General features: G+C 33.2%; 1 protein-coding gene across 1 annotated transcript; it reads left to right on the top strand.

Annotated features, from left to right (window-relative positions):
• LOC149409928 (UPAR/Ly6 domain-containing protein crok-like) lies at window positions 1-27,266 on the top strand. The gene is made up of 3 exons (XM_089649139.1): window positions 1-611; window positions 22,307-22,468; window positions 26,178-27,266. The coding sequence occupies exons 1-3, from the start codon at window positions 554-556 to the stop codon at window positions 26,420-26,422; spliced, it is 465 nt and encodes a 154-aa protein (XP_089505265.1). The 5' UTR covers window positions 1-553; the 3' UTR covers window positions 26,423-27,266.

The raw sequence follows: 27,266 nt of genomic DNA, 5'->3' as shown, positions 1-27,266 counted from the left end.
AACACACCGAAAGCGGCACAATATCTCGGAAAACCAATCCAGAGCAATAAATCAAACATATCCCGAAGAAAACAGCCAGAAATGTCCAAAAAACACAGCCACACACCTGAATAATGAGAACGCAAATGGGCGGCAATCCGGAAAAGTCAGAAAATAAAGCGGGAAAGTGAAAAAAGCAAAAGGATTCAAGATTACATAACGACATAACCTCAAAAAACGCTGCGAAAATCGCTGAAAACACATCTAAAACGAGCTTACATCATCTGAAATTGCATAAAATTGATAATTTGTGTTAAAATCAACGTTTTTCTTTGTTTTAAATACGTCGTTATTATTTTTTATGCTGTAATTTTGATAATTGCGAGCGAACCTAACCTACAAATCTAATTGGATTACCATTTTATTTCTGCCCTAGTTTTGCGCGAATTAGAATACGGCAGTAATAATTCTGTACGGGTTACGAGTGGTTTAGTGTTTTAGGGTGGAGTGATACAAAGTGATATTTGATAACAATATAATTAGTGGCTATTTGAATTAACAGACTTATAAGAAGATGAAGTTTCTGGAGCTGTTCGCTGTTATATGTGTTTTGGCGGTTTTACCAGATCAAGGTAAGATATTAGAAATATTTATCAAAAATTATTAATTATAACCCATTTGCACACGACGTTTTGGGTAGGTACCCACCATATATTTTGAAACGTTTATATCGTAACCAAAACTAAACTAATTTAAGCTTACGTAACCTAACCTATACTAACCCAAACTAACCTAAATTAACCTCATTTACACTAACCTAAACTAATCCAAATCAAATATATATTTTTTGAGATAATTCACCTGCTATCAACCGTCTGGAACACTGGAGTCTATGGCACCCCCAATTGGAGTATGTTGCGAGGCTAAAAGCAGGCGAAAGAGATGGGAAAGAGGGAAGTGGGGAAGTAACTGACTATTCAGAGCTGGTCACCAAATACATCAATTCTGAATGGCGGTCTTAACACCAGGGCAATACTAAGAAAATCTTCCACTCTAGAACTTGTCGCAAATATACTATATAAATAAAACAAATTCATCATATAAATTTGCGATATGAATCCGCGACCTCCGGATTGCTATTCGAGAGCCTTACGCCTCGACCACGGTGATTAAACATCTACGTATTTTTTAACGGTTGAGATCACGGTTAGGTTGTATTGCATTACGCTTTACATAACATATAATGTTTTTTAAAATTTTTTAATTGCTTATTATTAGAGTACAACTAAATTCTGGGGGTAGGTACCTAATACATCGCCTACTGCAATAGTGTGTAACTAAGGGATTACCTCTAAAATAAATGATGACCCTAATTATCGCCAGTAGTTATTACATAAAGCTTTAAATTGTTTTAAATTAATACCAACGCAAAAATTCCGCCATTTTCATATTTTTCTTTTCCGCATATTTTTGAATAGGTGCAAATTAAAATGTGGAGTACACGGAGAAAAAATGACAATTGCTAATTTATTAAAAATATCTTTAAAAAATTAGAAATTATTGGTAATTCTGGTTAAAAAACTTGATTGCAGGCCTTACGAATGAATTAAAAAATTTCCTGATAAACTTTTAGTAAATTACGAATATATTATCACATGTCTTAAACATTTTTAAATTGATGCTTTATTGATAAGACAATTTAATTTATCGTTAGGGCAAAAATCGATTTCTCTTCGTGTAGGAACACCATAATTTTCCACAGTTAGTAGTGGTACTTACCCTAAACAATAAAAGAAAAGCACAAATTTGTTAGTACTTAAATATTTTATATTTTATGTAGGATAAATTTTATGTGAAGCAATAAATATTATGGGAATGGGTATGGTACCTACCCAAGTTACTAAAATAGTACCTACCCATAATAATAGTCAAAATATAGGCACCCATCTTATTTAAAAAAGTGATCGAATTACGTAAGTCAAAATATTTCAAATAAGCTAAATTCATATTTCGTTTAGTGTTCGTTACAATCTTAACAAATATAATGTAAAAAGTTGTATATATATACGACAACTTGCTACAATAATATCTACACGTAATAATAACAAAAAACATCCCATTTATTATAAAAAAGTGACTTACGTAAGTCAAAATGTCTCAGACAAGCTAAAATCTTATCTTTCTTTTAAAGTTTGACACACAGCTAGTAATTTACATAACGTTAAAAATGAATATCAAGTTTGTATCGTTTCTATGAGATATTTTATTTTAATAATTTATGATCTTCACCCCTCTTTGTGTAATCACATTTAACCTTGACCTTATGAATTTGTGGTTCGGATCTTCGCTTATACTAGCGTAAACTATGACCTATTGCAGTAAACCGAACACAATTAAGAAAAATGATTTATTTGTCGATAAACTAATATTTAATTAGCTGAAATCTTTTTTACATAACCTTCAATTATATATTGTGTAATATGTATACATTTCTATGAACATACTCATATACAATATAAACATGTAATGGTCTCTCCATAGTTTAATTTTGTTTATTTCACTTTCCGCTTGAAGAAAATACTTTTTAAAATAATTTTTGTTTTCTATAAATAATGAAAAATAATAAGAAAAATATATTTGTCTAGTAGTAGATAGAACTACCCGGATTTCAACTCTCTTCATCGAATCGAAAAATATCGCATTTTAATTATCTGAGAAATAAATGGATATTTAAAAGCTTAATAAATGTCACAACGAATATATATATTTTTTTATTTAGTAAAAGATTATACATTATTTAAGAAATCTTTTGACTGCCCAACTAGGAGGATTCCCGTTTTAGGACAGTCAAATTAGGATGAGTATTAACATTTTGATAAGTATATTATTAAAATTTGCATTCACCAAGAAATTTAAGAAACTGTGCAAATTTAATTACTTCTGTTGTATTTCCAATGGTTTTTCAACACACTCTTGAAAAGTGTTATAAAGTCATGGAGGGTTATTAAAAAAATTGAATAAACAAGTTAAGTTAGGTTAGGTTTATAGACACTTTTCTAATAATAATAATATTTTTTTAATCTTTCGTGTGAAAATCACCCCTAGTGCGCTGTACAACTTAATTTATACATTTAAGACCCCGTAGTAAGCGTTCAAATATGGTTTAAAAGGGAGATATGTAAATATGAATGTTAGAGGGAGCGCGCTGATATAAATAATTAAGCGAAACTGATGAAAATATTCAATAAAACACGACTCGTTTGAAATAGAGCAAAAATCTTTCGACAAATGCTTTAGTTGCATTTAAAGATACACTGTGAATTTTTCATGCCTTTAAAATATTAAATAACAGAACAAAACGTGTTTTTAATAATTAGCGTTTTTTTCTTATTAACTTTTCGGCATAACAAATGTATAAATATTATCTTTAAAAAATAACATATATATTTATTGGAACATAAAAACTTAAGGCGATGCACTACGTCGTGTAATATTTTAAATTGAGCCGCTATCAATAACAACCCTTCCGTAGATGGCGATAAGGTTTAAATTCCCGCTTAACACCATTCGCCTGTTTTGATTTATGCTAGAAAAAAACATGGCCAAAAAGTGCCTTTTATTTTATTTTGTGGATGTTGGCTTCAACACAACACTTGGACATTTGTTGGATAGATTCACAATGGACTCCTACCTAGAGGTCCTCACCTAATTTATTATCCTATTATCGCCATCTATGGGAAACCTAATAGACTAATCTAGTAACATCTATGGGTGAGCTCATACACTAATATCGAGGATATTATGACTTCAAAGTTAATTGTTTGAGAGTTTTTTCTGCTTTAGAAAACTGCTTTAAAGAAAGATTATCTAATTTACTATAAAAAAGGCACACAACTACACATATGAAACAAAGATAGTATTCTTGGAAACTCTGAAAGCCCTAACAAGTGCCCAGGGTAATTTATTATCCCGTCCGTCGCCTTTTATTGCGAGACAATGCACCACTAACATAATCACCAGAAACAGGTGTACAAGGAGATGGACTTGCCGAACGTCACAGCGGTGCTGCCAAGGTCTGGAATCCATGAGAGGACATTGTGTCAGCGCTCTATTAGCAGAAGACACATACCTGGACGGATGACGAACCTCGTGCTGGCACTGTTGGTGGACGCGGTGCACTCTCTCGCTGCAGCAGCTGGTCCAGTTTCCTCACCACCTAGGATTCTTGCAGCAGATTCTCCATCTTCGTGTCACCTGTTTCTGTACTTCATTTTATTTAACTTAATTTGAATTTCAATTTGTAATATTTATACTTTTTTTGTAATATCTGCATTAACTGTAAAGCGCCCCTGAGGTGATATCTCACAAAAGCGGCGCTATACAAATCATCCAATAAATAAATAAATAATAAAATTGTATGCATGATAAGGATGTAAAAAACAACATGACACGATAAAGAGAAAAAAATGTGTTTGCGTGTATAACTTTTGATATAGTTGTACCAAATTATTGACATTACAATTGCAATTCTCTGTTTTAATATCTACTATATAACTCTACTGATAATCAATTCTTCTTATACGTGCCTGAAAACTCCAGCCGCAGTCATTGCCACGACTTGTTTAAGATACCACATGGCAGAACAGATACTCTAGTACGATACTCGAGCATAACACGACAAGAAGAATGTTGCTATTGAATGATATTTCTAAAACAGTGGATATTTTTAATTATCTACTCTTTAATTAACTTTATGTTAAGAATGTTAAAATAAGAAATTTTGTTATGTAAATGTTAATTCATGATTAATCTGACGTAAAATAATTTGAATTAAAAAAAATATGATTTAATGTAGTGGAAAATTCACTGTGCAAATTTTAAGTGGAAACTGAAAGCTTAAGAAATAAACTTTTGGTCTCAGATGTCTCATTTAGAAAGACCCAATGGAGTTTGGACAGTACCAAACCTGGGATCATACGGTGAATGAGAATTTCTACTAAAGTTTTAATGTTTCTAAGACTCCTTTACGTTAAAAAATAGTCTATTTATAAAAAGCTAGCTACCGAAAATTGCAAAACCTAACATTACATAAGCTACTTTCATTTGAAAAGATTATGTAATGTTAGGTTTGGTTGTAAGTACTTATTATCCGGTATCCTTTTCAAAATGTAACCTAACATAACTTGATGTATTCAATCACTTTTAGATTAGTTTAGATGGAACTTTTAAGTATTCCGAAATCAATTTTATAATTAACCCCCTTCTAATATTAAAAACATATATTCAATGTATGAAACACGTTAGTAGAATAAGGTTTATTGCCCGAAATCAAAAGCATTAAAAACACTTTATTGTTAAAATAATAATCACTTTACACGAAGAATTCATCGACTAATAAATTGTTCTGTACAAATTAATACCTGATTTCTTCTCAGTAATTATTTAATCTTTTTCTAACTTTTTTCTGATTGAACTATTGAATCAGTGGTCAGTGGCCGAGTTGACATCGCGCTTAGGTCCCACCCAGGCGTAGTGTGTTCAATTCCTCGGCTGGCTAAGTCCTCCATCACAACACAAGCAACATTTTCAGCTTACTGTGGTGGTAGTAGGAGATTTTAAAATATTTTCAGGTTATTCGTAACCCGGGAATGTTTGTCTTTCTTTAAAAAAAAAAAATTCTTTTGTCCAAAAAGGCATCTTGTTTTTTCGAAGTGAATTGGATAACTATGGATTGTAATGACGCCGTGAAATGAAAATAGTTGCTTATAACACTATATAGAACAACCGGATAAAACAGATAATAATAAGTATTGTTAGGTTAGGTTGCGTTAGGTACGGTTATTTCAAGTTACGTTGGTTGTTTGTTCTTTTTTTAACACTTTTCTTGTTTTTTTGGCACGGTTCTGTTTTGTTTCGCCACCGTACTGTTTTACCACTTCTGGTTGTTCTGTTTTATAATTGTTCTGTTTTGTCATTGTTCTGTTTTGTTACTGTTCTGTTTTGTCACTATTCTGTTTTGTCATGGAACTTTAGTATAGGTTCTAGAAAACTCGTGCTAAGGTTTTAATGTTTCTATGGCCCTTTCACGTAACGTAACTAGTCGCAAGAAGTCCAGTCTATTTATAAATAGCTGGCCACGGAAAGTTCATTTCATACAAAATATTTTGTCATTAGAAGAAATAGGTTTTGGCCAGAATTTTTATATTTTTTATTCGTAATCTTATAGAAATTACCAAAATCACCAAATACCTTACCTTTACAATTTACCACAATTAGCTTACATGCGATAAATCAATTACTTTAATAGGCACCATCAATATATTGAATTGCCAAACAGGGTCCAGGACACTTCCTTGGGGAACTCCGAAAGTGTTTGAGAGTGGTTGGTCGATTTTGCTTTATTGATATTGGCATCTTGTATTTCAAGGTACATTTCCTTTTTTATTATTGTATTACAGATTAATCATCCGTCTACAGTACGCATTTTCTCATGAGGTGATTTTTCACTAAAACGTCGCTATATGAATTATCTAATTATTATTATTATTAAGATTTGGGAAGATTCGTGTATGTCCGAAAAGTTTAAAGGTTATTTAAAGAATAACTAAATACATCTACAGATTGTTTTAGAAATTTAATTTCATAGCACTATTACCCTTGTCTTGCCATGCTATGCTAGAAAATCTGTTCTGCCATATGGTATCTTGAACAAGGTTACGTTCTACGTAAAAAGAATGGTTACCTATGCACTATAATGTTTGACTAAGTATTGCAATTTGTGCATACTTTAGCGCCTGGTTTCTAGGCTAAATAATAATAATAATAATAATAATGATGATTTATTGTCTTCTTTTCTTAGTAACATATAGAGATAATGATATCCTCACTGGGATTTCCCGTGCTGAGGATTTCATTTACATATTATTATAATTTAATTATAAGAAATTAATATTACAACAATGTAACATATGAATTTAATTATAAACATATATCTTGTAGTATATATATATTTTTTTAATAATTTTAAAATAAGTAAGATAGTGTTTTTTTGTACGGTTTCTTTTAGTAGATTCGGTTTTAGTCTGTGTTTGATATCAGTATATTTTCTATTTCAGATCTCCCTATATTAAGTATCCAGCTTTTTATTTGAGATTTAAATATTATAATGTTGCGGTTTTTGAGTGAGAGTGGTATTTTACTGTAGAGTTTAATACTATGATATAAGAAGCTATATATTCGTTGTTTCAAGCATTTTCATATGGTGCATGAACCTCGGATAAGTTCCATGCGGCTGCATATAGATATACCTAAGGATTTTTTTCTGGGTTTGTTCAATCGTATTTATGTATTTAGTTTGATGCAAATGCCATACACCACTAGTACACTCAAGCTTTGTTCCTTATAATGCCTTCAAACATGGCTATCATTGCACCTGGATCGTTTAAAAATTTAGTAATACTGGATAAGTGTCACATCTTTCCCAAACCCGTCATCTATGGCCACTGGCAACTAGAAGTTGAAGGAAGCCAGAGTCAAGTTATCCTCTCAGAAGCTGGGTGTACTGTACTATAATAGTACACAACTGTTTACCCTGTACAAATCGCAAGTGCGCCCCACTGTTGAATTTGGCAACCACCTCTGGTCTGGGGCCCTAGAATATCGGAAAAGCGGATTGGAATCTTTAGATCACAGGCGTCAGATATGTATGCTGTCCTTGTTCTACACGGAGAAAACTTACTGATATGAAATATTGTTAATTTATTAAAAATTTGGTCAAATTATTCGTTTTCCTGTTAAAAACTGGACTGCAGACCTTTAACGAATGAATTAACAGGTTTCATAACAAACTATCAGTAAAACACGAATATGTTATGGGGAAGTCGGAACACGTATTATAAGGCCACCTGCGTGAATTCGTGTTCAGATATATTTTGAATGACTAATATTTTATTAGGAAATGGTCGTGCAGTCATATTTTTAATAATATCATTTTTCTCGCGCCCAACATATATGTACATGGTTGACATTTATCACCTGGGAACGGGTCGCTTCTACGACTCTTCCTTGAGTTCAACAGCCCTGATGTGGAACGATTTGCTGGTCTTTGTGTTTCTTCCCTCCTTCACTTCACTGGACTTCACTCCTTCCTAACTAAGTAACTAAACATCACGCCGTTTCTCAGGAGTAGGCAGAGAGGACGGACCGCCAAACAACTCGGTCTTGAAACACACTCCTTGCCTCATTCACAATCATACATACTCTCATATTATTCTGACTCTTGACATGGCCCGACTCAAGTATCTAATTTACTTGATCGCGCTATGTCTTCCTCAGGCGTTCCCAACTTCTGCTACCATTCACATTTGCGTCATATATTATCCATACACTCCTTTCTTCGCCATTCGCTCTACATGCCCAAATCATCTAAACGTCCCTTTGTAAATCTTCCTCATTACGCTTAAATCAGCCTTGCATTGTTTGCGAATCTCCACATTTCTCACATGATCATACATGGTTTTACCACACATAGATACGCCTCAGGGATCTCATTTCTTCAGCATTCAGTCTACTTTTATCCTTCCTATGCCAGTTCCATGTCTAAATGCCATACATCAGGGCAGGTACCAATACTCGATTGTAAGATCCTCTACACAGCATCCCCAGATATAGCACTTCTGTGAGGAGTTAATACAATTTATTTTTTTAATAAAAATACTACGAAAAATTTCGCAATAAAAGTAACTTCTCGGGTAGTAACTACTATTAATATATTAAACTAACCTTACCTTTTGGTTACAAACGTGTGCGAAATGTCCCCACTAAAGTTGAAGGAACTAATTTCGTGTTAAGGGCGTTTCGTTAATATTCTTGCGTGACTTACAATTCTCAATTTGATAGAAATAAAATAGGACTCATTATAGTAATAACTTTTTCATATCAAAGATTGATAGTTTTTTTCTTTGGAGAGAAAACACATCAAAGATTTAAATGCGAACTTTTGTAGGTAGGTACCTATTGTGTTTTACGCTCGTACCGAGAAACTTCACTATATGATTAATTAATTAAAAAATTCAAAACTATTATTTATTTATTTTATACAGGATTTTCCAATAAGAGGTGTTATTTTGATATTCAATCGTAAAACATCGATGGTTTCGTTGCTTGTGTGGCACGTAGCACGTAGCACGTCTTGTTGAAAGTAAACGTTGTCCAGATCAATACCATCCAATTCCGGCCATAAAAAATCATTAATCATCTCTCGATAGCGCAATCCATTCACCGTAACTGTTGCTCCAGCCTCATTTTCGAAAAAGTAAGGTCCAATGACTTCGCCGGACCATAAACCGCACCAAACAGTCACACTTTGAGAATAGAGAGGCTTTTCAACAATAAATCTTGGGTTTTCCGAGCCCCAGATTCGACAATTTTACTTGTTGACGAAGCCACCGAGGTGGAAATGGGCCTCATCACTCAAGATGATTTGCATTTGATTCACTCAAGTGAATTTTAATAATTTCAATGCGTTGTTGAAGCGTGTATCGTTCCATTTTTATCAATGGCGTAGTTTCTACTTGTCAAATGTCAGCAAATGACAATAGAAATGACAGCTTCAAAAGTAACATCTACCGAAACAGCGGGCTATTCAAAATAACACCTCTTATTGGAAAACCCTGTATATATAAATTACAAACAATACAAACAAAATGAAACTTTGTCTGTCCAATTGGGAAGGATTCCCGTTTCAGGACAGCTAAATTGTGTATTTAGTAAATAATATTCTTACAATGGAATGGCGATGCTGTCAAAACAAAATTTGAGAACATTGTTGATTGCATTCGAAGTGACAGGATGGTTTCTTTATCCTTGAAAGAATCGCAAAGATGTAATTTATTACCAGGGTCAATTTGGATAACATTAGTAATTGCAATCAGAACAGATGAATGGTTTCTTTCGGGACATCACAAGTCTGAGATTCTTTCCAGGGCATTTTGGAGAACATTTACAATTGTATAGTTAGAATTTCCACATTTATAAATCAGTATAAGACATATGAATCCTATAGTACTTTTTTTAGAATTTCTTAGGTGATAGAAATTACACATTACTAGACCAGAATATATGCCGTATGACATATGAATTTCCAATTTAAAAATTTAGAATCTTTATTTATTAAATGGCTAACAAAACCGCGCAAAAGATTCGTAACTTTAAATAATAACAACAATGAAGATCAAGTATTAAGAACAAAAATAACCATTTTTAAACTTGAAATAAAAAGTGACTTTAGAGCCTTATCTCTCATAAGTATAAAATAGCCTTTTGGAAGATAAAAAATAAAATATATTATACATAATATTAATATTTATTTTTGTTTTCTGAATCTTTTTTGTCATTTTTCTAATATTAATAAATATTTTTTTAAATAAGTCATTATCAATACACCTGTTATCTTTATAATATTATCCATCTATTTATCTCTCTGTATATTAAGAGGAGTGTTTCGGTATGACATGTAGGTTTGTTGTGTACAGTTTTGTTCGGAGATTGTGATATTTTACACACTTGACCTTCAAAACAAGAGGAAGGTGAAAACCAACCCCCTCTCCTCTTCCCACCCCTTAAAGCGGATTTTTTATACATCTTGATGAAATTTGGCACACTTGACGTTCAAAATAAGAGTAAAATTGCTGTCTAAAACTGAGGTCCGGGCAACGCCAAAGAAATGTAAAATTTTGTTCGGAGATCAATAATATTTTCCTCACTTGATCTTCAAAACAGGAGAAAGGTCACACTGTCTATATTTGATTTTGAAAAACCACATCTTTGTAAAACCCTTACAGCAGAAATTTGATACTGGAAGAAGATATTCATTTTTTCAAAAGCTGTTTTTCTTAAGCAATAACACCCTTACTAAAAAAAATACTTTACAATGGTGTTTTTGTTAGATGTTGTACAATTTCTATTTTAAATTATTACAAAAAACTTGTCTCACAAAATTGTATTTTGGCAGACTGGCGCATTTTCCCGTCAAAATGAGTAATGTGATTAGTTGTTTGAGATTTGTGATTCAAATAATGTTTTTTGTTCATAATTTCGATTATAATGACCAATTTACCATTATATTGGTACAATTTAATATATATACCTACTATTATTTGTGTTATTTTTCAGTTTTAATTTAGTTTCATGTTTCATATTATTTTTTTATTATCTGTTGTCGCGTGAATTTTATGAGAATTTAATTAAAATTACATTTTGCAATTGTATGTACAAATAAATAAAATAAATATATGTTAATATTGTACCAAAATGAATCCAAAATGTCTGTTTTTTTTTGGTTATAATCTGGATATTACAATCATAATTTTTAATTGTATGAACGAGATAAAATTGAAGTAACAATTTTCTTGACTTGGACTAAACGGAATTTTTAATTCTGAAATTTTTCGACGTTTTAATTTAAAATGTTTGTGATAAGCTTTGTTTGAAATTAAAATATTGCAATTTCATTGAAATATTAACATATTATCATAAAAGGTAATTTAATCTAATTTATAAAATGGTGTTTGTTTTTACGACATTTTCAAAATGTAGAAATATATAAAAAATTTAAATACCTTTAAATTTAATAAAATTCAAAAATTCGGTAGGAAATATTCACGTTTATATTACAGATAATATTAATTGGAATAAGTTAATGAGTAAAACCTCAAATTGTAATATTTAATTATTGAAGACAGTATATTAGCGATTCCTAAATGAAAATCTGAAACAGAAAAATCAGAAAAAGATACGATCACATCTAGGACTCGAACCCAGGACCCTTGCTTTGCCGAGGCACCGCTCTACCAACTGAGCTAATGGGACCCTATCTCCTTCGGTCATATTTAACTGTATTATACTTTGAATAAGAACTATTAACATTGTCTTCATTTTTCTCACCGCACATTTTTTTATGTATGATCGCAAGATTCAACCCGAACTAAATACAATCTAGACATTGTCTTTTAAATAAACATATCTTATATTTATTTTCGTTTAGGAATCGGTTATATTGTCTTCAATAATTAAATTCAATGTTTATCTTTCCATGAACCATTTTATATCAGATTCTATTAGTAAGCTTTTCACATCCACAGTCAATTATCAATTGAATTTTCACCACATTTTTTAGTGGTTTGTTCCAAAATTAAACAAATATTTTAATGCACCAGAACTTATCATTTAAATGATGTATTGAGCTGTTACATTGACCCTAAAATATACAGGAAAAAACAATTTTATTAAATTTTCACGCCATTTTCCAGAGTTCACTGATAGAACGCTGATTTTCACACGGGAAAATATGTGTTAGTTCTAAAAATATTATTTTGTAGACGCATTCAATGATATTTTTATGTCGTGTGTTAATGGGAGTGACATTCAAATACTTGGGGTTTGGGAGATAGAAAGGTTAAAACTAGGGATGGAAAACTGCCTAAATAAAAACGTAATGTTTTTTTTTCTCAATGTGACTATTGCACAAAAGTAACTGTAAAGAGCGAGTCTAACTAAGTCATCCCCACGCAGAGAAAATTCGATAAAACGATAAATTAAAAGGTCTTTTTAATAAAACATTAATTATGAATGTTTTATCGATAATATGTCATGACAATACAAATAATTTGTTGTAATGCAATAATATTCGAATTTGCATGGACACCATGATAACATCTTCGTAATTTACTCAAAGTGTATCAGGAAACCTGTTAATCATTCTTAAGGCATGCAATCACGCTTTTAACCGATAATTTAATTCTATGGTAATTTTAATAGTATTTTTCTCTTTGTTGTGGGGCTGGAAAGAGTCGGAAGGGGGAGGAGATTAGGAGGAGGAAGGTTAGGAATTACCTGACTGTTCTGATCTGCTCAGAAAACACAATTAAAACCATTTCCACCAAACCAGTTCCAGAGTTCATTGAACCAGAAAGCAGAACACACGCAATACCAAAATAAATATTTTTGATGATGTGTATGGTCACAAGTTACAAACCTTAATTTAATAAATGGTGTGATCAAATGCTATGAAGTTTGCCTATATCACGGAGCGTCAATCGCCTGTAAATAATTGATTTTCCTTTTCAAATACTTTTATTAATAAACCAAAAGGGATTGTATTCCTATTTTAGAGATTTTTTCCAATACATTGTTAGTTTTAATGATTGCCATTGTTTTGAAGCACTTTGGGTGTAAAATTTTAAAGCAAAATTTAACATTTTTGTTCATACGAAGCAGATACATTTTTATACTTTATGCCAAATGTATTTCGCTACAATTTAGCTTCTTCAGGGCAGTACAATACTAAAATCTGCAAATAACATGCGTCACCAATATATTAAGCTTTCACATAGGATTGCAAAAAATTATGCTAAGTTTCAGTGAGGAGGTCATCAATTTCAAACTTTCCATATTCATTGAACAAATTAATTATGATAATTTAATGAAATCACTTGATATAACTGACTTTTCTTGCAGAAGAAGTGATTTGGTAATTTTAACAAATTAATTAATGTTTTAATGGCGTCATCGTAACACGAGGCTTCCAGAGTTGATCTTTGTTTATTCGTCGAAACAGAATTATTTCATTAATTCCCAAGACAAAGTATACGTAGGCGTGAAATTAATTCAGTTCCGTTGATATTTTCGTTTATTTCGAGAAAAACGACTATTGCTAATCAATAATTAATGAATCTTTAAATTATTGGTAATTCCGGTTGAAATATGATTACAGCGTTCCGAATGACTTAACGGGTTTCCTGATAAACTTTTAGTACCTAAATTACGAATAGATTGTAATATGAAGAATCTTCGAAAGAATCGCAGATTTTCCAATACTTTTATATTTATTATGTGAATATCACACAAGAGTCCCAACTGCTCCCAACAACCTTGCCCCAGTGAGATTATGCAATCCCCAATTGGGGTATGTTGTGAGGCTGAAGGTAGAGGAAAGGGGAAGAAGATGAGAAAGAGTCTGGTATATATTTAGATCTGGTCACCAAACACAGCTAAAACCATTTCAAGCGAATATTCAATTCTGAATGTACCAGGGCGATACTGAGAGTATTTTCCACTTGTTCTAATTCTAACCCGTTTCTATTCTGTGTTCATTATAAACTGTTGTTCTTTTCGCTGTTTATCGACTGATTTTGTATCCTAAGTATGAATTATCCTGTCACATGGTGTCCGTACGGCCGTGACGAAATCTTGGATCCAATTATTATTCCGGTCACAATGACGCGGGTCGCCGTTCGTTCCATCTGATCACCAAACACGGCTAAACCCATTTCAAGCAACTTTTAAATTCTGAATCTAAGTCTGTGGTCTTACACCAGGGCGATGTTGAAAGCATCTCCAACTCTGGAATAAATATGGACTTAAATGATTAAATTGTAAAATGTCACAAATTAAGGGCCTCAGCTCCCAGTAAGGCCCAGATTATGAAATAATGTATTGAAAGATGCACAAGATTGTAAGGATGCGGCAAAAGTAATCACTCGATGTTCTTTAGCTGTAATTTTTTTTTTTAATGATAAACTTTGGTACTGCTTGTGAAATTTGTTTATTTAATCCATTACCGATTTATGTCTTGTTGATTTGTATTCTGCGTGTGTTTACTTTACAAATGTCAAAACCAAATTGACATTTTGCGTCATTTGCAAAAGTTATAGAGTTTTCCAATAGGGTGATTACTTTTGCCCCAACATGTACTTATCTAATAAATGAAAAAATCAAATAAAATGTATTTGCGCATTCGGGATTTGAACCAGCGACCCCCGGATTGCTAGTCGAGAGTCCTGCTTCTCGTCAGAAAATAGGGAGACGAAAAGAGGGATGTTGGATATAGTAACACTGCCCACATATTATCTTTATCTATTATCTATGCCCAGATTGTCTTTTTTTTAATGTATATTTTAAAAGTTATGAAATTTTACATCTTATACCTAATATATCATTTTCTATGACTACTACAATATTATTTACTACTTACATACTAAAATTTGTACTTCACAAAATTGAGACATAATCCACGAAAAACTGCAAGACTTTTAGCTTCCTTAACAAATACCGGGAGTTCATTGAACATTTTAAAACCTTTATAATAAATATTGTTTTGTGTTCCCGATAAATGCGTTTTAGGAAGCATAAAAGCGTTGCAGTTTCTCGTAGGATATAAATGAACTGTACTATTAATTCTAACATTCTTTGACATACAGTCAGCTAACATTTTATTTTTTAACTTATAAAAAAACACTAAAGTATTATAAACTAATCGCCTTTGCTTCTGAACTTGTTCCTGTCAAGCACTTGTTAAACGATTGTCAATAAGAATGGTTTATTTATTAAACTCAATACAATTATAATCGTATTCTTATTTCACCGCAATATAACATGATCGTAGTCCTGCCTCTCGTATCTTCTGTCAGGACGTCTTCAAGAATTTAGTCGCCAATGTGGAGGGTCGTTAATTTTGAACCAAGGATTTCCAAAAACCCATGTGTATGACGTCACTGGCTTCCCCCAAAAATCCACGATAAGATCGTTTGGCAAAATTCCAAAAGGTACCGTTCAAACTACCTTCCCTTCGCCTGGTAGCTGGTAGGTACCTATCTAGGCACTACATATAACGTTATTATATAGGTAGTATATTTACCCAACTACCTACTGCAGGAAAATTTGGGTCACATGGTGCACGTTGCAGTTATGTAACAAAACTGCAGTCTATTCAATACCAGAGATTGAGCATCAGATTGTACTGATTGCCCCCTGATGATGAACTAAATGCAATAATTTTGAATTAAATTGTCATAAGGTTAACATTTTTTGTATTTAATAAGTGATAAAATAAAACAATAACTTGTACAACTTTTATATTTTATATTTAAGACGAAGCTTAATCCCAAATCACTATTTTGATTAATCTTTATAACGAATTGGTGGACATTATGAATACCAAAAAAATATGCTTTAGATAAATTGAAGGTTTTCCTATCGCTTCGGTTGAGTAGAATACAAATAAAAAAATAAATTTTTCAATAAAAAATATAAATGCAAACTACTAAAAAAAATATTTTTTCAATAGAAATGTATGAACGCATAAAGAAAACAAAACTTTAAAAAATACAGTATTATAGCTAAGATTATATTTGACAGTTTCACTTGATTAACTTTTTTGCATTCTTATAAAATTATTTACAAAATAAATAAAAAACAGTTTTTTGCTTGAATTCGAACGTTTCTAGACTCCTTTTGTGAAGCGATTTTAATGCCTATTACCTACTATATAAGGTAAACCAAGAATAAACACATTTTTGGCTTGTAGTTTCTTCTTAATGCTGACCGGATTTCGCTACAATCGTAGCTCCTTCAGGGGTCTAAAATAGGTACTTTATTCAAATCTAAAATCTACAAGTAACATGTATTATCAATATACACAAACAAAAGGAAGCGGGTAGAGGGCTGGAAAAAGAGTGGTCTTTGTCAATAGGGATCAACCTAAATATCGGGCTTTTATTTAAGTCAATTTAATTGTTGATAATTTTTTTGGCTTTTCGTAACTCTAGTGCCTCCAAGTTTTCCATTTCTATAAAGTAACCTGACCCCTGTATTTTTGTTAAATTAAGCCATTACTATTTAGGCATATCATGCCTTACTTGTGCGGTGTACAATGTACATTTATCTTAATAATAACATGTCAAGTATTGGGTTGTCACTGCATGCAACGTCAATTGTCAATATCAAATTGAGTTGTATTAAACTATACGACATAACTGTCCTTGATTGGGGCAAGTGGTTTGTGAACTATTTCATTAGATGCATCATCTCGTGCATGATCTAAAGAGGAGTACCGACTTCATTCACAATTAATAATAATATTACATTCTCACAGCCACGTAATCTCATCCTAATAAACGATGTTTTTCCGTTGAGAATGTCACTCTCACATATAAATATGTAATATCATTCAAGAATATATAATTTCTTATACACAGTCAATTTTTATCATTCGGAAATTCTCAAAGCCTGTTGTCAGTTTCTTCATCCATACACGGTGTCAAACTGGTGAATCTACATCACAGTAAATCGAGTCCGAAGTTGGAATTTTCAAGTCAAATTTGAAAAATCTTTCGCAAGAGCTTTAATAAGAGCTGTTTAATATATTTTGAAATGTGTGAAGGGTGGTAGTCTCAGTCCCAAAAATTTTTTGAGACTATTTAACTGCCGCAAAAATGAAAAGTAAAAAAAAATTGTTCTTTATATTTATAAACTTACAAACGAAGAATATTGTTTTATGATCAATCGGTTCAAAATTATGTTGTTTCATGCATATAATTTTGTATTGTATATTCTGACCAAACTTTGGCAGGATTTAAAAAGTGATTTAAATAAAAAACAATGCAAGCATTAGAAGCACGCATCAAACGCTGCACTTCTTGACACAATAACATTATTATGAAACCGCGATCACAACGTGTGTTGCCAACATCGTTCAGCTACACTACTGCAAATCGCATTGACACATAATGTTGACCTTACTAGGTCGTTTTTGTGCAAAATCACCTCAAGGGCGCTGTACAAACTTATAATACATTTCTACAGTGATCTATGTTATTACTTAATTATTTATGGAGAAAATATACAGTACAATACTTACCTGGTAGGTCACTTGAGATTAACACTTAATTAACATTATCTAATTGTTTATTGGCGAAATTCAGATACAGGATTTAGGACTTAATTGAAAAATTGAATATAACTGGACTTTCTCTTAGAAATGGTATATTTAATTTAAGGAATGGTATATTTAATTTAAGGGTACGACAGCTTAAAAAGGTAAGTTTTTAGTTTAGACCTGAATTCTGTTGGACTTGTTATGGATCTTAGTTCTGGAGGGAGTTTATTCCAAGCCTTCGGCCCAGATACTCCGAAAGCGCGATCACCAAACTTAGTATTTGGCTTGCGCTTAGGTTCTATCAGTCTGCCTACAGCTGATGATGTTGCTGATCTAAGAGTTGACTGCCTCAGACAAGTGTTTTCCGGGACGCATAGTTCAGAGATGTAGGGTGGGGCCATTTCATTGATGGATTTAAACACCATCCAGCACAGTTTGTACTGGATTCTTTCAGGGCACTTGACCCAGTGAAGGTTACGAAGGTGTTCTGAAATGTGCGAATATTTTGAAACCCCGGTTATGAGCCGTGCTGCTGCATTAAACACTGATTGAAGTTTTTCAATTTGATATTTTGGAAGGCTGGCATAAATGCCGTTGCAGTAATCGAGACGTGATACCACGTAGGAGTTGATAAGTAGTTTTGTTGCTTCTGTAGGAAGGTTTCTTCGGACAGACTTGAGTTGTCTTAGATGAGAAAAACCGGTGTTTACAGTCCTATTTATTTGACTTCTAAACGAAAAGTCTGAATCTAAATTGACACCGAGAAGTTTGACTGTTGTTTTTGGGATGATAACGCTGCCAGAAATAGTAATAGGTGAATCGTCTATGATATGTTGACGTTTGTTTGTGGCTGCCCAGAGAAACTCAGTCTTAGATGGATTGAGCTTCAGCTTGTTTGAAGACATCCAACGAGTTATTGCTTCTAGACACGGATATTATACGGATCTTGAGACTATTGATTTCATTTGGAGCGCAATAAAAATAAACTTTCTGATTTTAGAGTATTGTCTCGTCTTAAGTTCGTTCGTAGCTCGGCGACAATTGGCCGCTTTAATGCCATATCTTCCAATGTTTCTATTGTCAAAGGATGGGAATGATATTAATTCCAATCAGAATGTCTTAGTATTAGCGCTTTTGCTAAAATCACCATCAATTACATAATACGACAATCGCCCAATCTGCTATGTAGAGAAATATGAATACGTAAATGTACCTACTAGACAATAAGACCGTAATTTTTATAGCATACAAAAATAGGTCAAACGCAATCATTACTTTCTGCGCAAGCGAATAATGTAGGTCACAAATAGGTATTAGGTACAAACGCCAATATTGCGTAATGTCGCGACGGTTTAAATTGTGTGCGACGGAAATTTACTATGGTAAATTTTGATTAAAAATTAATATTTTGCCGTTGGTCATTTTTGTCAAATTTGTACAAGTTTCTGTGTATTTCATTCAGTTACTTTTACGCTCCACTTATGATTTCAAAACTTCAAGAACTCACAACAACATTTGAAAATTATAATCTAAAATAAAAAAAAATCAAACTGGATACTTAACATAGGGAGATCAGAAATAGATAATATACTAACACCAAATACAGACTCAAACTGAAACCACTCAACTGAACAAAAGAAAATCACCATTATAATTTATTGTAATTAAGTTTAATTTGTAGAACTCCATTTTAATTTTAATTTTTTTTATATTCAATAATCAAATTCATTATCAAGCTGTTTGTTGACAGTTTGATAATGCCTTCAGAGGGCGAAACAGCTGTCACGCGTAGTAATAATTACACAGCAGAACTTGTTTAAAAATAAACTGTTTTTATAAACCCAATAACAATATTATTGAATATATAAAAAAAAACCATTATAATTATTTAAGAAAACAACATTGAATATATTTATGATAATTATAATACTTTATAATATCCATACTACTAAATTTTAATAATATGTAAATGAAATCCTCATCACGGGAGATCCCAGTGAGAATATCATTATTACTATTTGTTACAAAAAAAAATTGGTAAATTTTAAAAATTTAATCAAATATTTTTGATATCATATGGATTTTGGAAACTGAAACGGGATTTTTTTATAAAAACATTACCTTTTTGATATTATATGACGTTTGGTAATTTTCCGGATTGGAAGAATTTTATTTTCAGAAAAATGTTCGGAAAATGGGTCGGGAAATTATAATAAATACATTTATATCTTTGATTATTGTGTGAATTTTTTTGGAGAAATTCTGAAAAAAAAATTCTTAAGAGAAAATTGGAAGAAATAGTTCGAAAAAGTTTTCGGAAAATTGAGTATAGTTTTTAAATTTTCTTATCTTGGATGCTGTTTGAAAACTTCAATAATTTTTTTTTTTTAAACACAGGGCGACACTTACTTTTAAATGAACATCTTCCATTAAAGTTCCGTTGCATCTGAGACATAATTAATTCTTTTTTCCTCTCCGTCTACTTCCGGATTGCAAAAACCACTTTACCAGAATGCATTAAGAAAGTCATCCGATTTCCGCAAACTGAAGCCTATTTGTTTTAGGCGTCAGGAAGCGGAAAAATGCCATCTATTATATTATAATTGCCATCTTCCAGTTGTACAACTTTCTATTTCATTATTTACAAAAGAAAAACCATTTTCCTACGTAGTCGAGAAGTTTTTCATTCTTACGTCATCCTGAAAATAGAATAATAATTAAAATAGTAATAAATATGAAACAAGACACGTATAATGCAAATGTAACGGTCGCAACAGGGAATCGAGCCCACGATCTCTGTCTTACCGGGAGAACGCTTTTAAATACTCAGCCTTTAGACTTATTTTAACAATGAGAAAAAAATAGACGTTTTACTGCTATTATCAGAATTAGAAAAATAAAATTTAAATCTTCCACACATTTTTGACGGTGTCAACGGATTGTGAAAATAAACTATTCCTATTTCATATTGCTGACGCTAACGATTCGACGTTCTATGGTCCGGTAATTCAGTTGATTTTAAGCTTGGCTTGGTTGAAATGTCGAGCTTAGCGCGGCTTGAAACATAATCCGGATATAGGTCGCAAGCCCAGACAAAACCAATACTACACGGATTGTTAATGGTTCTAGTAGCGGAACGTGTTTCTTTTTTCTTAAAAAGAAACACGTCTTCTTTTTCTTTTTTGTAAAACCAAACGACTGTCTACGTGAGTGGTATATCTATGCTTTCTACTGTGATCGAGAGATCGGCTCGATTTTTTAAAATGTTAATGACGACAGTTTATTCATGAATTTAAAATATTTTTAGACGGGTTGATTTATTACAAGTTGATTTTTGATAAAGTTCCCTACTTCAATCAGCATGGTGTTATATGCGAAGAGACTAATTTTAAATAGTATTTGTTTTGCCGGAGTCTCGCACTATTCATGAAATTAACCCCTGAAAACTAACTGTCCTGATGTTTAAACTTTTAAAATCCCTTATATACTCGTAAATTTCGATGATATAGAAGTATTAAATTATTTACGTAAAAATGTCAGATTCGATATGTGATTGCTAGCGCCTCGGCGTCTAAAAAATGAACTATTTTGTGGCTTGTAAAGTCTTGAGCAGCAGATTTAGCTCGATTAAATTTAAGCGAGGAATGTCTTACATAGCGAGGATATGGACAGAATTATTGACTGATATACCAGGCCTATTAATTAGCAATTGTATGCAAGAATTGAAAGTGGTGGATTGGGCGCGAATTTGAGTAATCTGAAAGTATGTTGCCTGTTGTATGTTGCTGATGCAGTGATGATTGCTAACTATATGGAAAATCTACAGTCTATCGTGTCTAGGACGAACGAAGTATGTATGAAGAATGAGTTAATGATGAATGTAAGTAAGTGAGTCAGTTTGAAAGAGAGAGTACGAAAACAGAGTGCAATATAGTCGTGAATGAGAAATACTTGGAGCAAGTGGATGAGTTTGTGTATTTGGGAAGTATGTTTACGAGAGTTGGGAACGCTGATAGAGATATTGAAAGAAGGTAACTCCATTAATGGAGAGCTGAACGCGGTTGGCGCTAGCAAAAAATGTCCAAAGAAGCGAAGCTAGCAGTCCACAATGGAGTGTTGGTACCTACCCTGATGTATGTATGGAAGTGAGGCATGGAACTGGCAGAGGAAGGACGAAAGTAGACTGAATGCTGTGGAAATGAGATCCCTGAGGCGTATGTGTGGTAAAACGTGGAGATCCGCAAAGAATGAAAGGCTGATGCAAGCGTAATGATTAAGATTAAGAAAGGGACGCTTAGATGGTTTGGGCATTGTAGAGTGAATATGTGACGCGAATGTGAATGGTAGAAGAAGTTGGGGACGCCCGAGAAAGACATGGCACGATCAAGTGAATCAAATAGTTGAGTCGGGCCATATTAAGGTAGAAGAGTATGTATGATACGATATATGAATCTGGCAAGGAGTGTGTGCCAAGACAGAGTTGTTTGTCGGTCCGTCCTTTCTGCCTACCCCTGCGACGAAACGGCGTGATGGTTGGTTGGTTAGTTAGTTATGTTGTAGCACCAATAACTGATGCATAGCACCAACTAACAATACTGTATTCTCTTATTGCAGCTCTGTCCATCACCTGTTACCAATGCAACAGTGCTTACGACCCCAGATGCGGGGACCCGTTTGACCCCTACTCCCTGGGAACCATCAACTGCTCTATGAAAATCCCCCTGGATCACATGCCGGAGGTCAGGCCAGCCATTTGCAGGAAGAACCACCAGAAAGGTAAGTTACAACCAAACCATATCAAACTTGAGGAGGTCAATAGACAACTAACGGTGCACACACACACGCGTATGAGGAGCTGTACCGAATTCATCGAACTCAAGAAGCCAGTGTTAACCAATACCAGTGGCCGCCTATTCTCTCGATGGAAGAATTTCCCAACATCGTTGAAGAAGCGATTGAGTTCCTACAGAGGGCGATGTAGTTTGGATTAGATTCTGTGACACAATATTGGAGTTTAAAGGAGAAATCTTCAGCGGTATTAGTGGAACGAGGGAAATTTATTATACATCTCGCAAGACTCAAACATACTTACACTTAACATATCAAAGACAAAATTCACAATATACAGTATAAATAGCACGGGACAGCCAAAAAACAACACAAACACCATAAAAATACACGAATGTTTAAACACCAACATCTGCGATTGCCCTCCTCTAGAAAAAACGTGACAAATAAAGTATCTAGGAATCGTAACTGACCATAAACTTAGATGGATACCTCACATCAAACAAATCACAAATAAACTTCTCAAAACAATACACATTTTCCTAAACATAAGAAACATATATAAAATAAAACAATTGAAAACAATATATTTTGCACTTTGCCAATCAATAATAGAATATGGAATTATTGCTTGGGGAGGAGCAACAAAATCGGCTATCAATTACATAGAAACCGCACAGAAAACGATCTTAAAGGTAATACTAAAAAAACATAGACTGACTGATACAGATCAAATATTCAACAGCTGTGACGTACTAGATATACGCCAATTATACGTTAAAACACTACTAAACTACATTTTGGACAAAAAAAATAAATTTCAACATACACAAAATAACACTAACAGACCAGTTAGACAAGCGTATAAAGAAAACATAAAAACTCCGACAGTAAATTCAAGCTTTGGACAAAGACACTACCAATACCATGCTATAAAAGCTTTCAACAGTGTAAAACTTGAAATTAAAATTGAGGAAAATAAAAATAAATTCACACAAAAAATTACAAAATGGATTAAAGAACAAAAAAGACAATATTACCAAAATGTCATAGAATAAATTAAAAATAAAACCTACACGTAACACACAAAACCAATATAAACAAACATCACTCACAAACACGCAAGATTATTTTCAATGTATTATTTTTTAATTTTAAATATATTATTATGTATTTTTAATTTTAAATGTATTATTTTCTCTTTAAATGTATTATGTAGATTATATTTTCATATTATAAAATGAAGGCCTCAGCACGGGAAAGCCACCCAGTGAGGCCTACATTACTGGAAAACTTAAAATGTAAAAAATATTGTACCAAATAAATAAATAAATAGAGTCCAGAAACTAGTTGTACAAGCGGGACACATTAGGTTTTGGCGTACAATTTGAAATAATAATATCTGTCGAACAGGTAAATTGGATTCGGGGTTAGTTTATCTGTTGACCGCCTGCTTTGTAGAGCTTTAGGTTGTAGATAATTTACTTAAGTATAATATTGCAAAATATTGAAGTGTTTTATGCCTCCTTGGTTTATCTTGTTGAAAAATAGGAATTCTCGGAATCAGAACAAATAGATTGGTAACCGAAGGTCATGGTGAATTCTAATTCGACTTATCTTCAATCTGCAATAGGGCGCAGTTTCCGATTTGGATTTCACTTTAAATAATGGACTGTAAAATGAAATGCCGATATTGGTCGACATTGATTCGTTTATAGAACTTCGACCTTCTCATTCAACTCTTATATTTTTTTACTAGGCCAAGCCTTACTAAATTTAACCTATTTGTACCTAACAATACACCCTTGACTTTAATTAAGTGTAAAAAAAATCCCTCGAATTTAGACGTCAGGTGAGAATGCCGTGCTCATTCTAATGGAATTTCAATTTGAATAGATTTGAATTCATGACAATTTTGATGTTTTTTTTCAACTTAAACATACAAAATCAATCGGTGTTGGAGAATTGAGGTCGGGGTGGGGTGTTGTACGGTTTCTTGCCTGAGTGATCATTGACAACACGTGTAAGATTTTTCTTGTTGTTTGGTTTTGAAAAAAAAAACAACATCGACAAAGTCCCTGGATTCCAAATATTCTTTTACATTTTTTACTCCAAATAATGTCAGGAATCACTGGTTAAAATAAACACGTCCCTTAACACCCTTATAGATAGATAGATTTAGCAAATATAAAATAGGAAATAAATTAAAAAATCTGTAGTAAAAAATGTACGTATATTATAGCTCGGCAACAGTCAGCACGCTTCCATGGCTTATTTCCCGTTGTTTCTCTTGTCTGTATTATTATTCTATTCTTCTTTAGTGGTTTCCTCACTGCTGACGATCGTATATATATTTTTTGCTTTACAGACTGTATACATATCGTATCTCCCCCTTCATGGGAAGGTCCCTGTCCCTGTCCCTGCTTCAACATATTATCATATCATCATATTAATCCAACTTTTAATGTGATTTTGTTCGAAGTTATCATTTTTTTTTCTGCTGAAATTTCATTAGTATTCACTATTGTATAAATACTAATCCATATATGTTATGGTTAAGGTTTTCACGGGTGTAAGATGTAGAATAATGTTCTCGGTTTACCCGCGTAAAGTAGTCCTTAAAAGGACTTTTTAATTTCTGACGTTTCGGACAGATCTCACTGTCCATCTTCAGAGGCCTTATGTCCTGAATTCCGTCTCAAACTGAACGCTTTCGCGTGTCTGTTCGGTCCAGAAGTCAAGATACAAGTGGGTGCTCATCAATTCTTATGTCTAGGACGAAGTATGCGTGTTGATAGTGATTTGACGGTAGAGGGGGTGGGGGCGGGGTTGGCAATATCAATCAGTATGTGTGTAGCGACCTCATTGGGTTGCTTTGAACTTGTTGGAAGTGTTTCTGAGAATTTTGGAAATGCCGGTTTTGGGTTATTTTGGTCAATTATAACTTTCCAGGTGTTGGGAATTCTAATTGAGTCATTTCTGGTATTCATATTATTTTTATGTTTATGAATTTCAATTGCTTCGCGGTAAATTCTTTTTGGCTCATTGTATATGCTAGCTATTGTTGTGGTATTATTAAAGTCCATTTTATGACCTTCATTAAGGACATGTTGCACTATGGATGAAGTTAAGCGTTTATTAGTGACATCCACCTTGTGTTCTGCAATTCTACATGATATTTTTCTGTTACACCGTCCAATATACACCTTTTCACATGCCCCACAAGGTATTTTATAAATACCATGAGACTCAAGTGGAATGTGGTCTTTCGGACTTCTTAATAGAGATATATTATATACATATGTTCCTAATTCCTGCTGTGCAAGGGCACTTGAGTGTCCAGAGTCGTTTTCACATAAATGTAGCATCGTTTAGTAAAAAAATCGAGTCCTAGTAGTGCTTCTTGAAGGAGTAACCATTTGTTAATTATACCAGGGTGAGGAAGGGTTAGGTCCCCTCAACTGCTAAGGATAGTGACCCCTACAAGAGGACCCCGATAAGGCTCCTTCACTCCTCAAGGTTCTGTGCTGCACGGAGAGCCAAGGATACCGACGTTCCAGATGCCAGTGATATTTGGCCACTCTAACGCATCGGTGATTTTCCCTGCTTCTCCTGCCACGCACTTTGCTAGTGACTATGAGTTTCTTCGTGTTATTTCTCAATGTTATTAGCCTACTTAATGAATGTATTTTTCCAGTTTACGGCAAGGTCCGCATAGTCCGAGGCTGTGGGTACCTAACCGACGAGGAAAGAGACAATAAAGCCTGCATGAGGAGAACGGGAACTCACGATGTCTTCGTCTACTATTGTTCCTGCACGGGCGACCTCTGCAACTCAGGAAAATCCCTTTCACCGCCTGGTTACACCTTCTTCCTGCTGGCAACACTGGCGGCCATCTTGGCGGGAAAACGAACTGTCACTTCGAACGATATGAATTTATGAATTGATTTTTCATGATTTCATTGAATGTGGATGATTAAGTTGATATTACTGTTGTCGAATTTTGTTTGTATTGTTTGAGTTAATTATAAAAAAAATATTTATAGATGACTGTTTCAAGTTAAAGGGCGAAAGTGACAAATAGTAACAATTCTAAAGTTGTGATTCTAGTTTCAACGTTTGAACAAACAGTGAAATGATCCCAGGCAAAATCTAAAAAATCAAAATGGCGCTCTATCAAACTAATTAAAATTTAAACCTTCCCGCGTCATAACCTTCTTCTTGCTTATAGCCTTCCCACCCCAGTACCTCCCTGAACGCTTCACAAATCTGTCTAGATATATATATATACATGCACACACTCCTTACCTCATTCGTAGTAGCCTATGCGCTATAAAGACCCACTGCCGTGGTTGACAATCTTCAACACTTCTTTTGGCAAATAACAGAGGGCGCCACTTAAGTTTACAACAATCCTAAACTGTACAGTCATTAATAACACCATCATATAATCTTCGTCATAGGTATCGACGTTTAACATGAATCTATTTAAGCATTTGGTTCACTTGATCGCGCCATGTTTTTCTCGGACGTCCTCGACTTCTTCTTTCTATTCGAGTTCCATGAAAATAGTAATATTATGTATGTCACTTACACCCTTTTAACTTGCGACAGTCAATATTTTGTTGTTATAACCTTTCAATGTTGATAAAATTATATAATGATAAAAATATAGAAATTAGTTTTAATATCGTTTCTTTTCTTAGATGAAAACATTATATTGCGCTCGAAATTCTGCAATAAATGCAATTTACTTAATACCTACTTAATTTAAATTTTATGTTCA

Source organism: Hesperophylax consimilis, chromosome 29 (genome assembly GCF_061612785.1).
Source record: "Hesperophylax consimilis isolate HC1 chromosome 29, BYU_Hcon_1.0, whole genome shotgun sequence".
Taxonomy (NCBI): domain Eukaryota; kingdom Metazoa; phylum Arthropoda; class Insecta; order Trichoptera; family Limnephilidae; genus Hesperophylax; species Hesperophylax consimilis.
This window is presented reverse-complemented; position numbering and strand designations above follow the sequence as displayed.

Excerpts from the sequence above, each read along its gene's own strand:
- LOC149409928 (XM_089649139.1), top strand. The coding sequence starts at position 554 with ATGAAGTTTCTGGAGCTGTTCGCTGTTATATGTGTTTTGGCGGTTTTA. Across the intron at positions 612-22,306 it reads GGCGGTTTTACCAGATCAAG|CTCTGTCCATCACCTGTTAC; the intron begins GTAAGATATTAG and ends CTCTTATTGCAG. Across the intron at positions 22,469-26,177 it reads CAGGAAGAACCACCAGAAAG|TTTACGGCAAGGTCCGCATA; the intron begins GTAAGTTACAAC and ends GTATTTTTCCAG.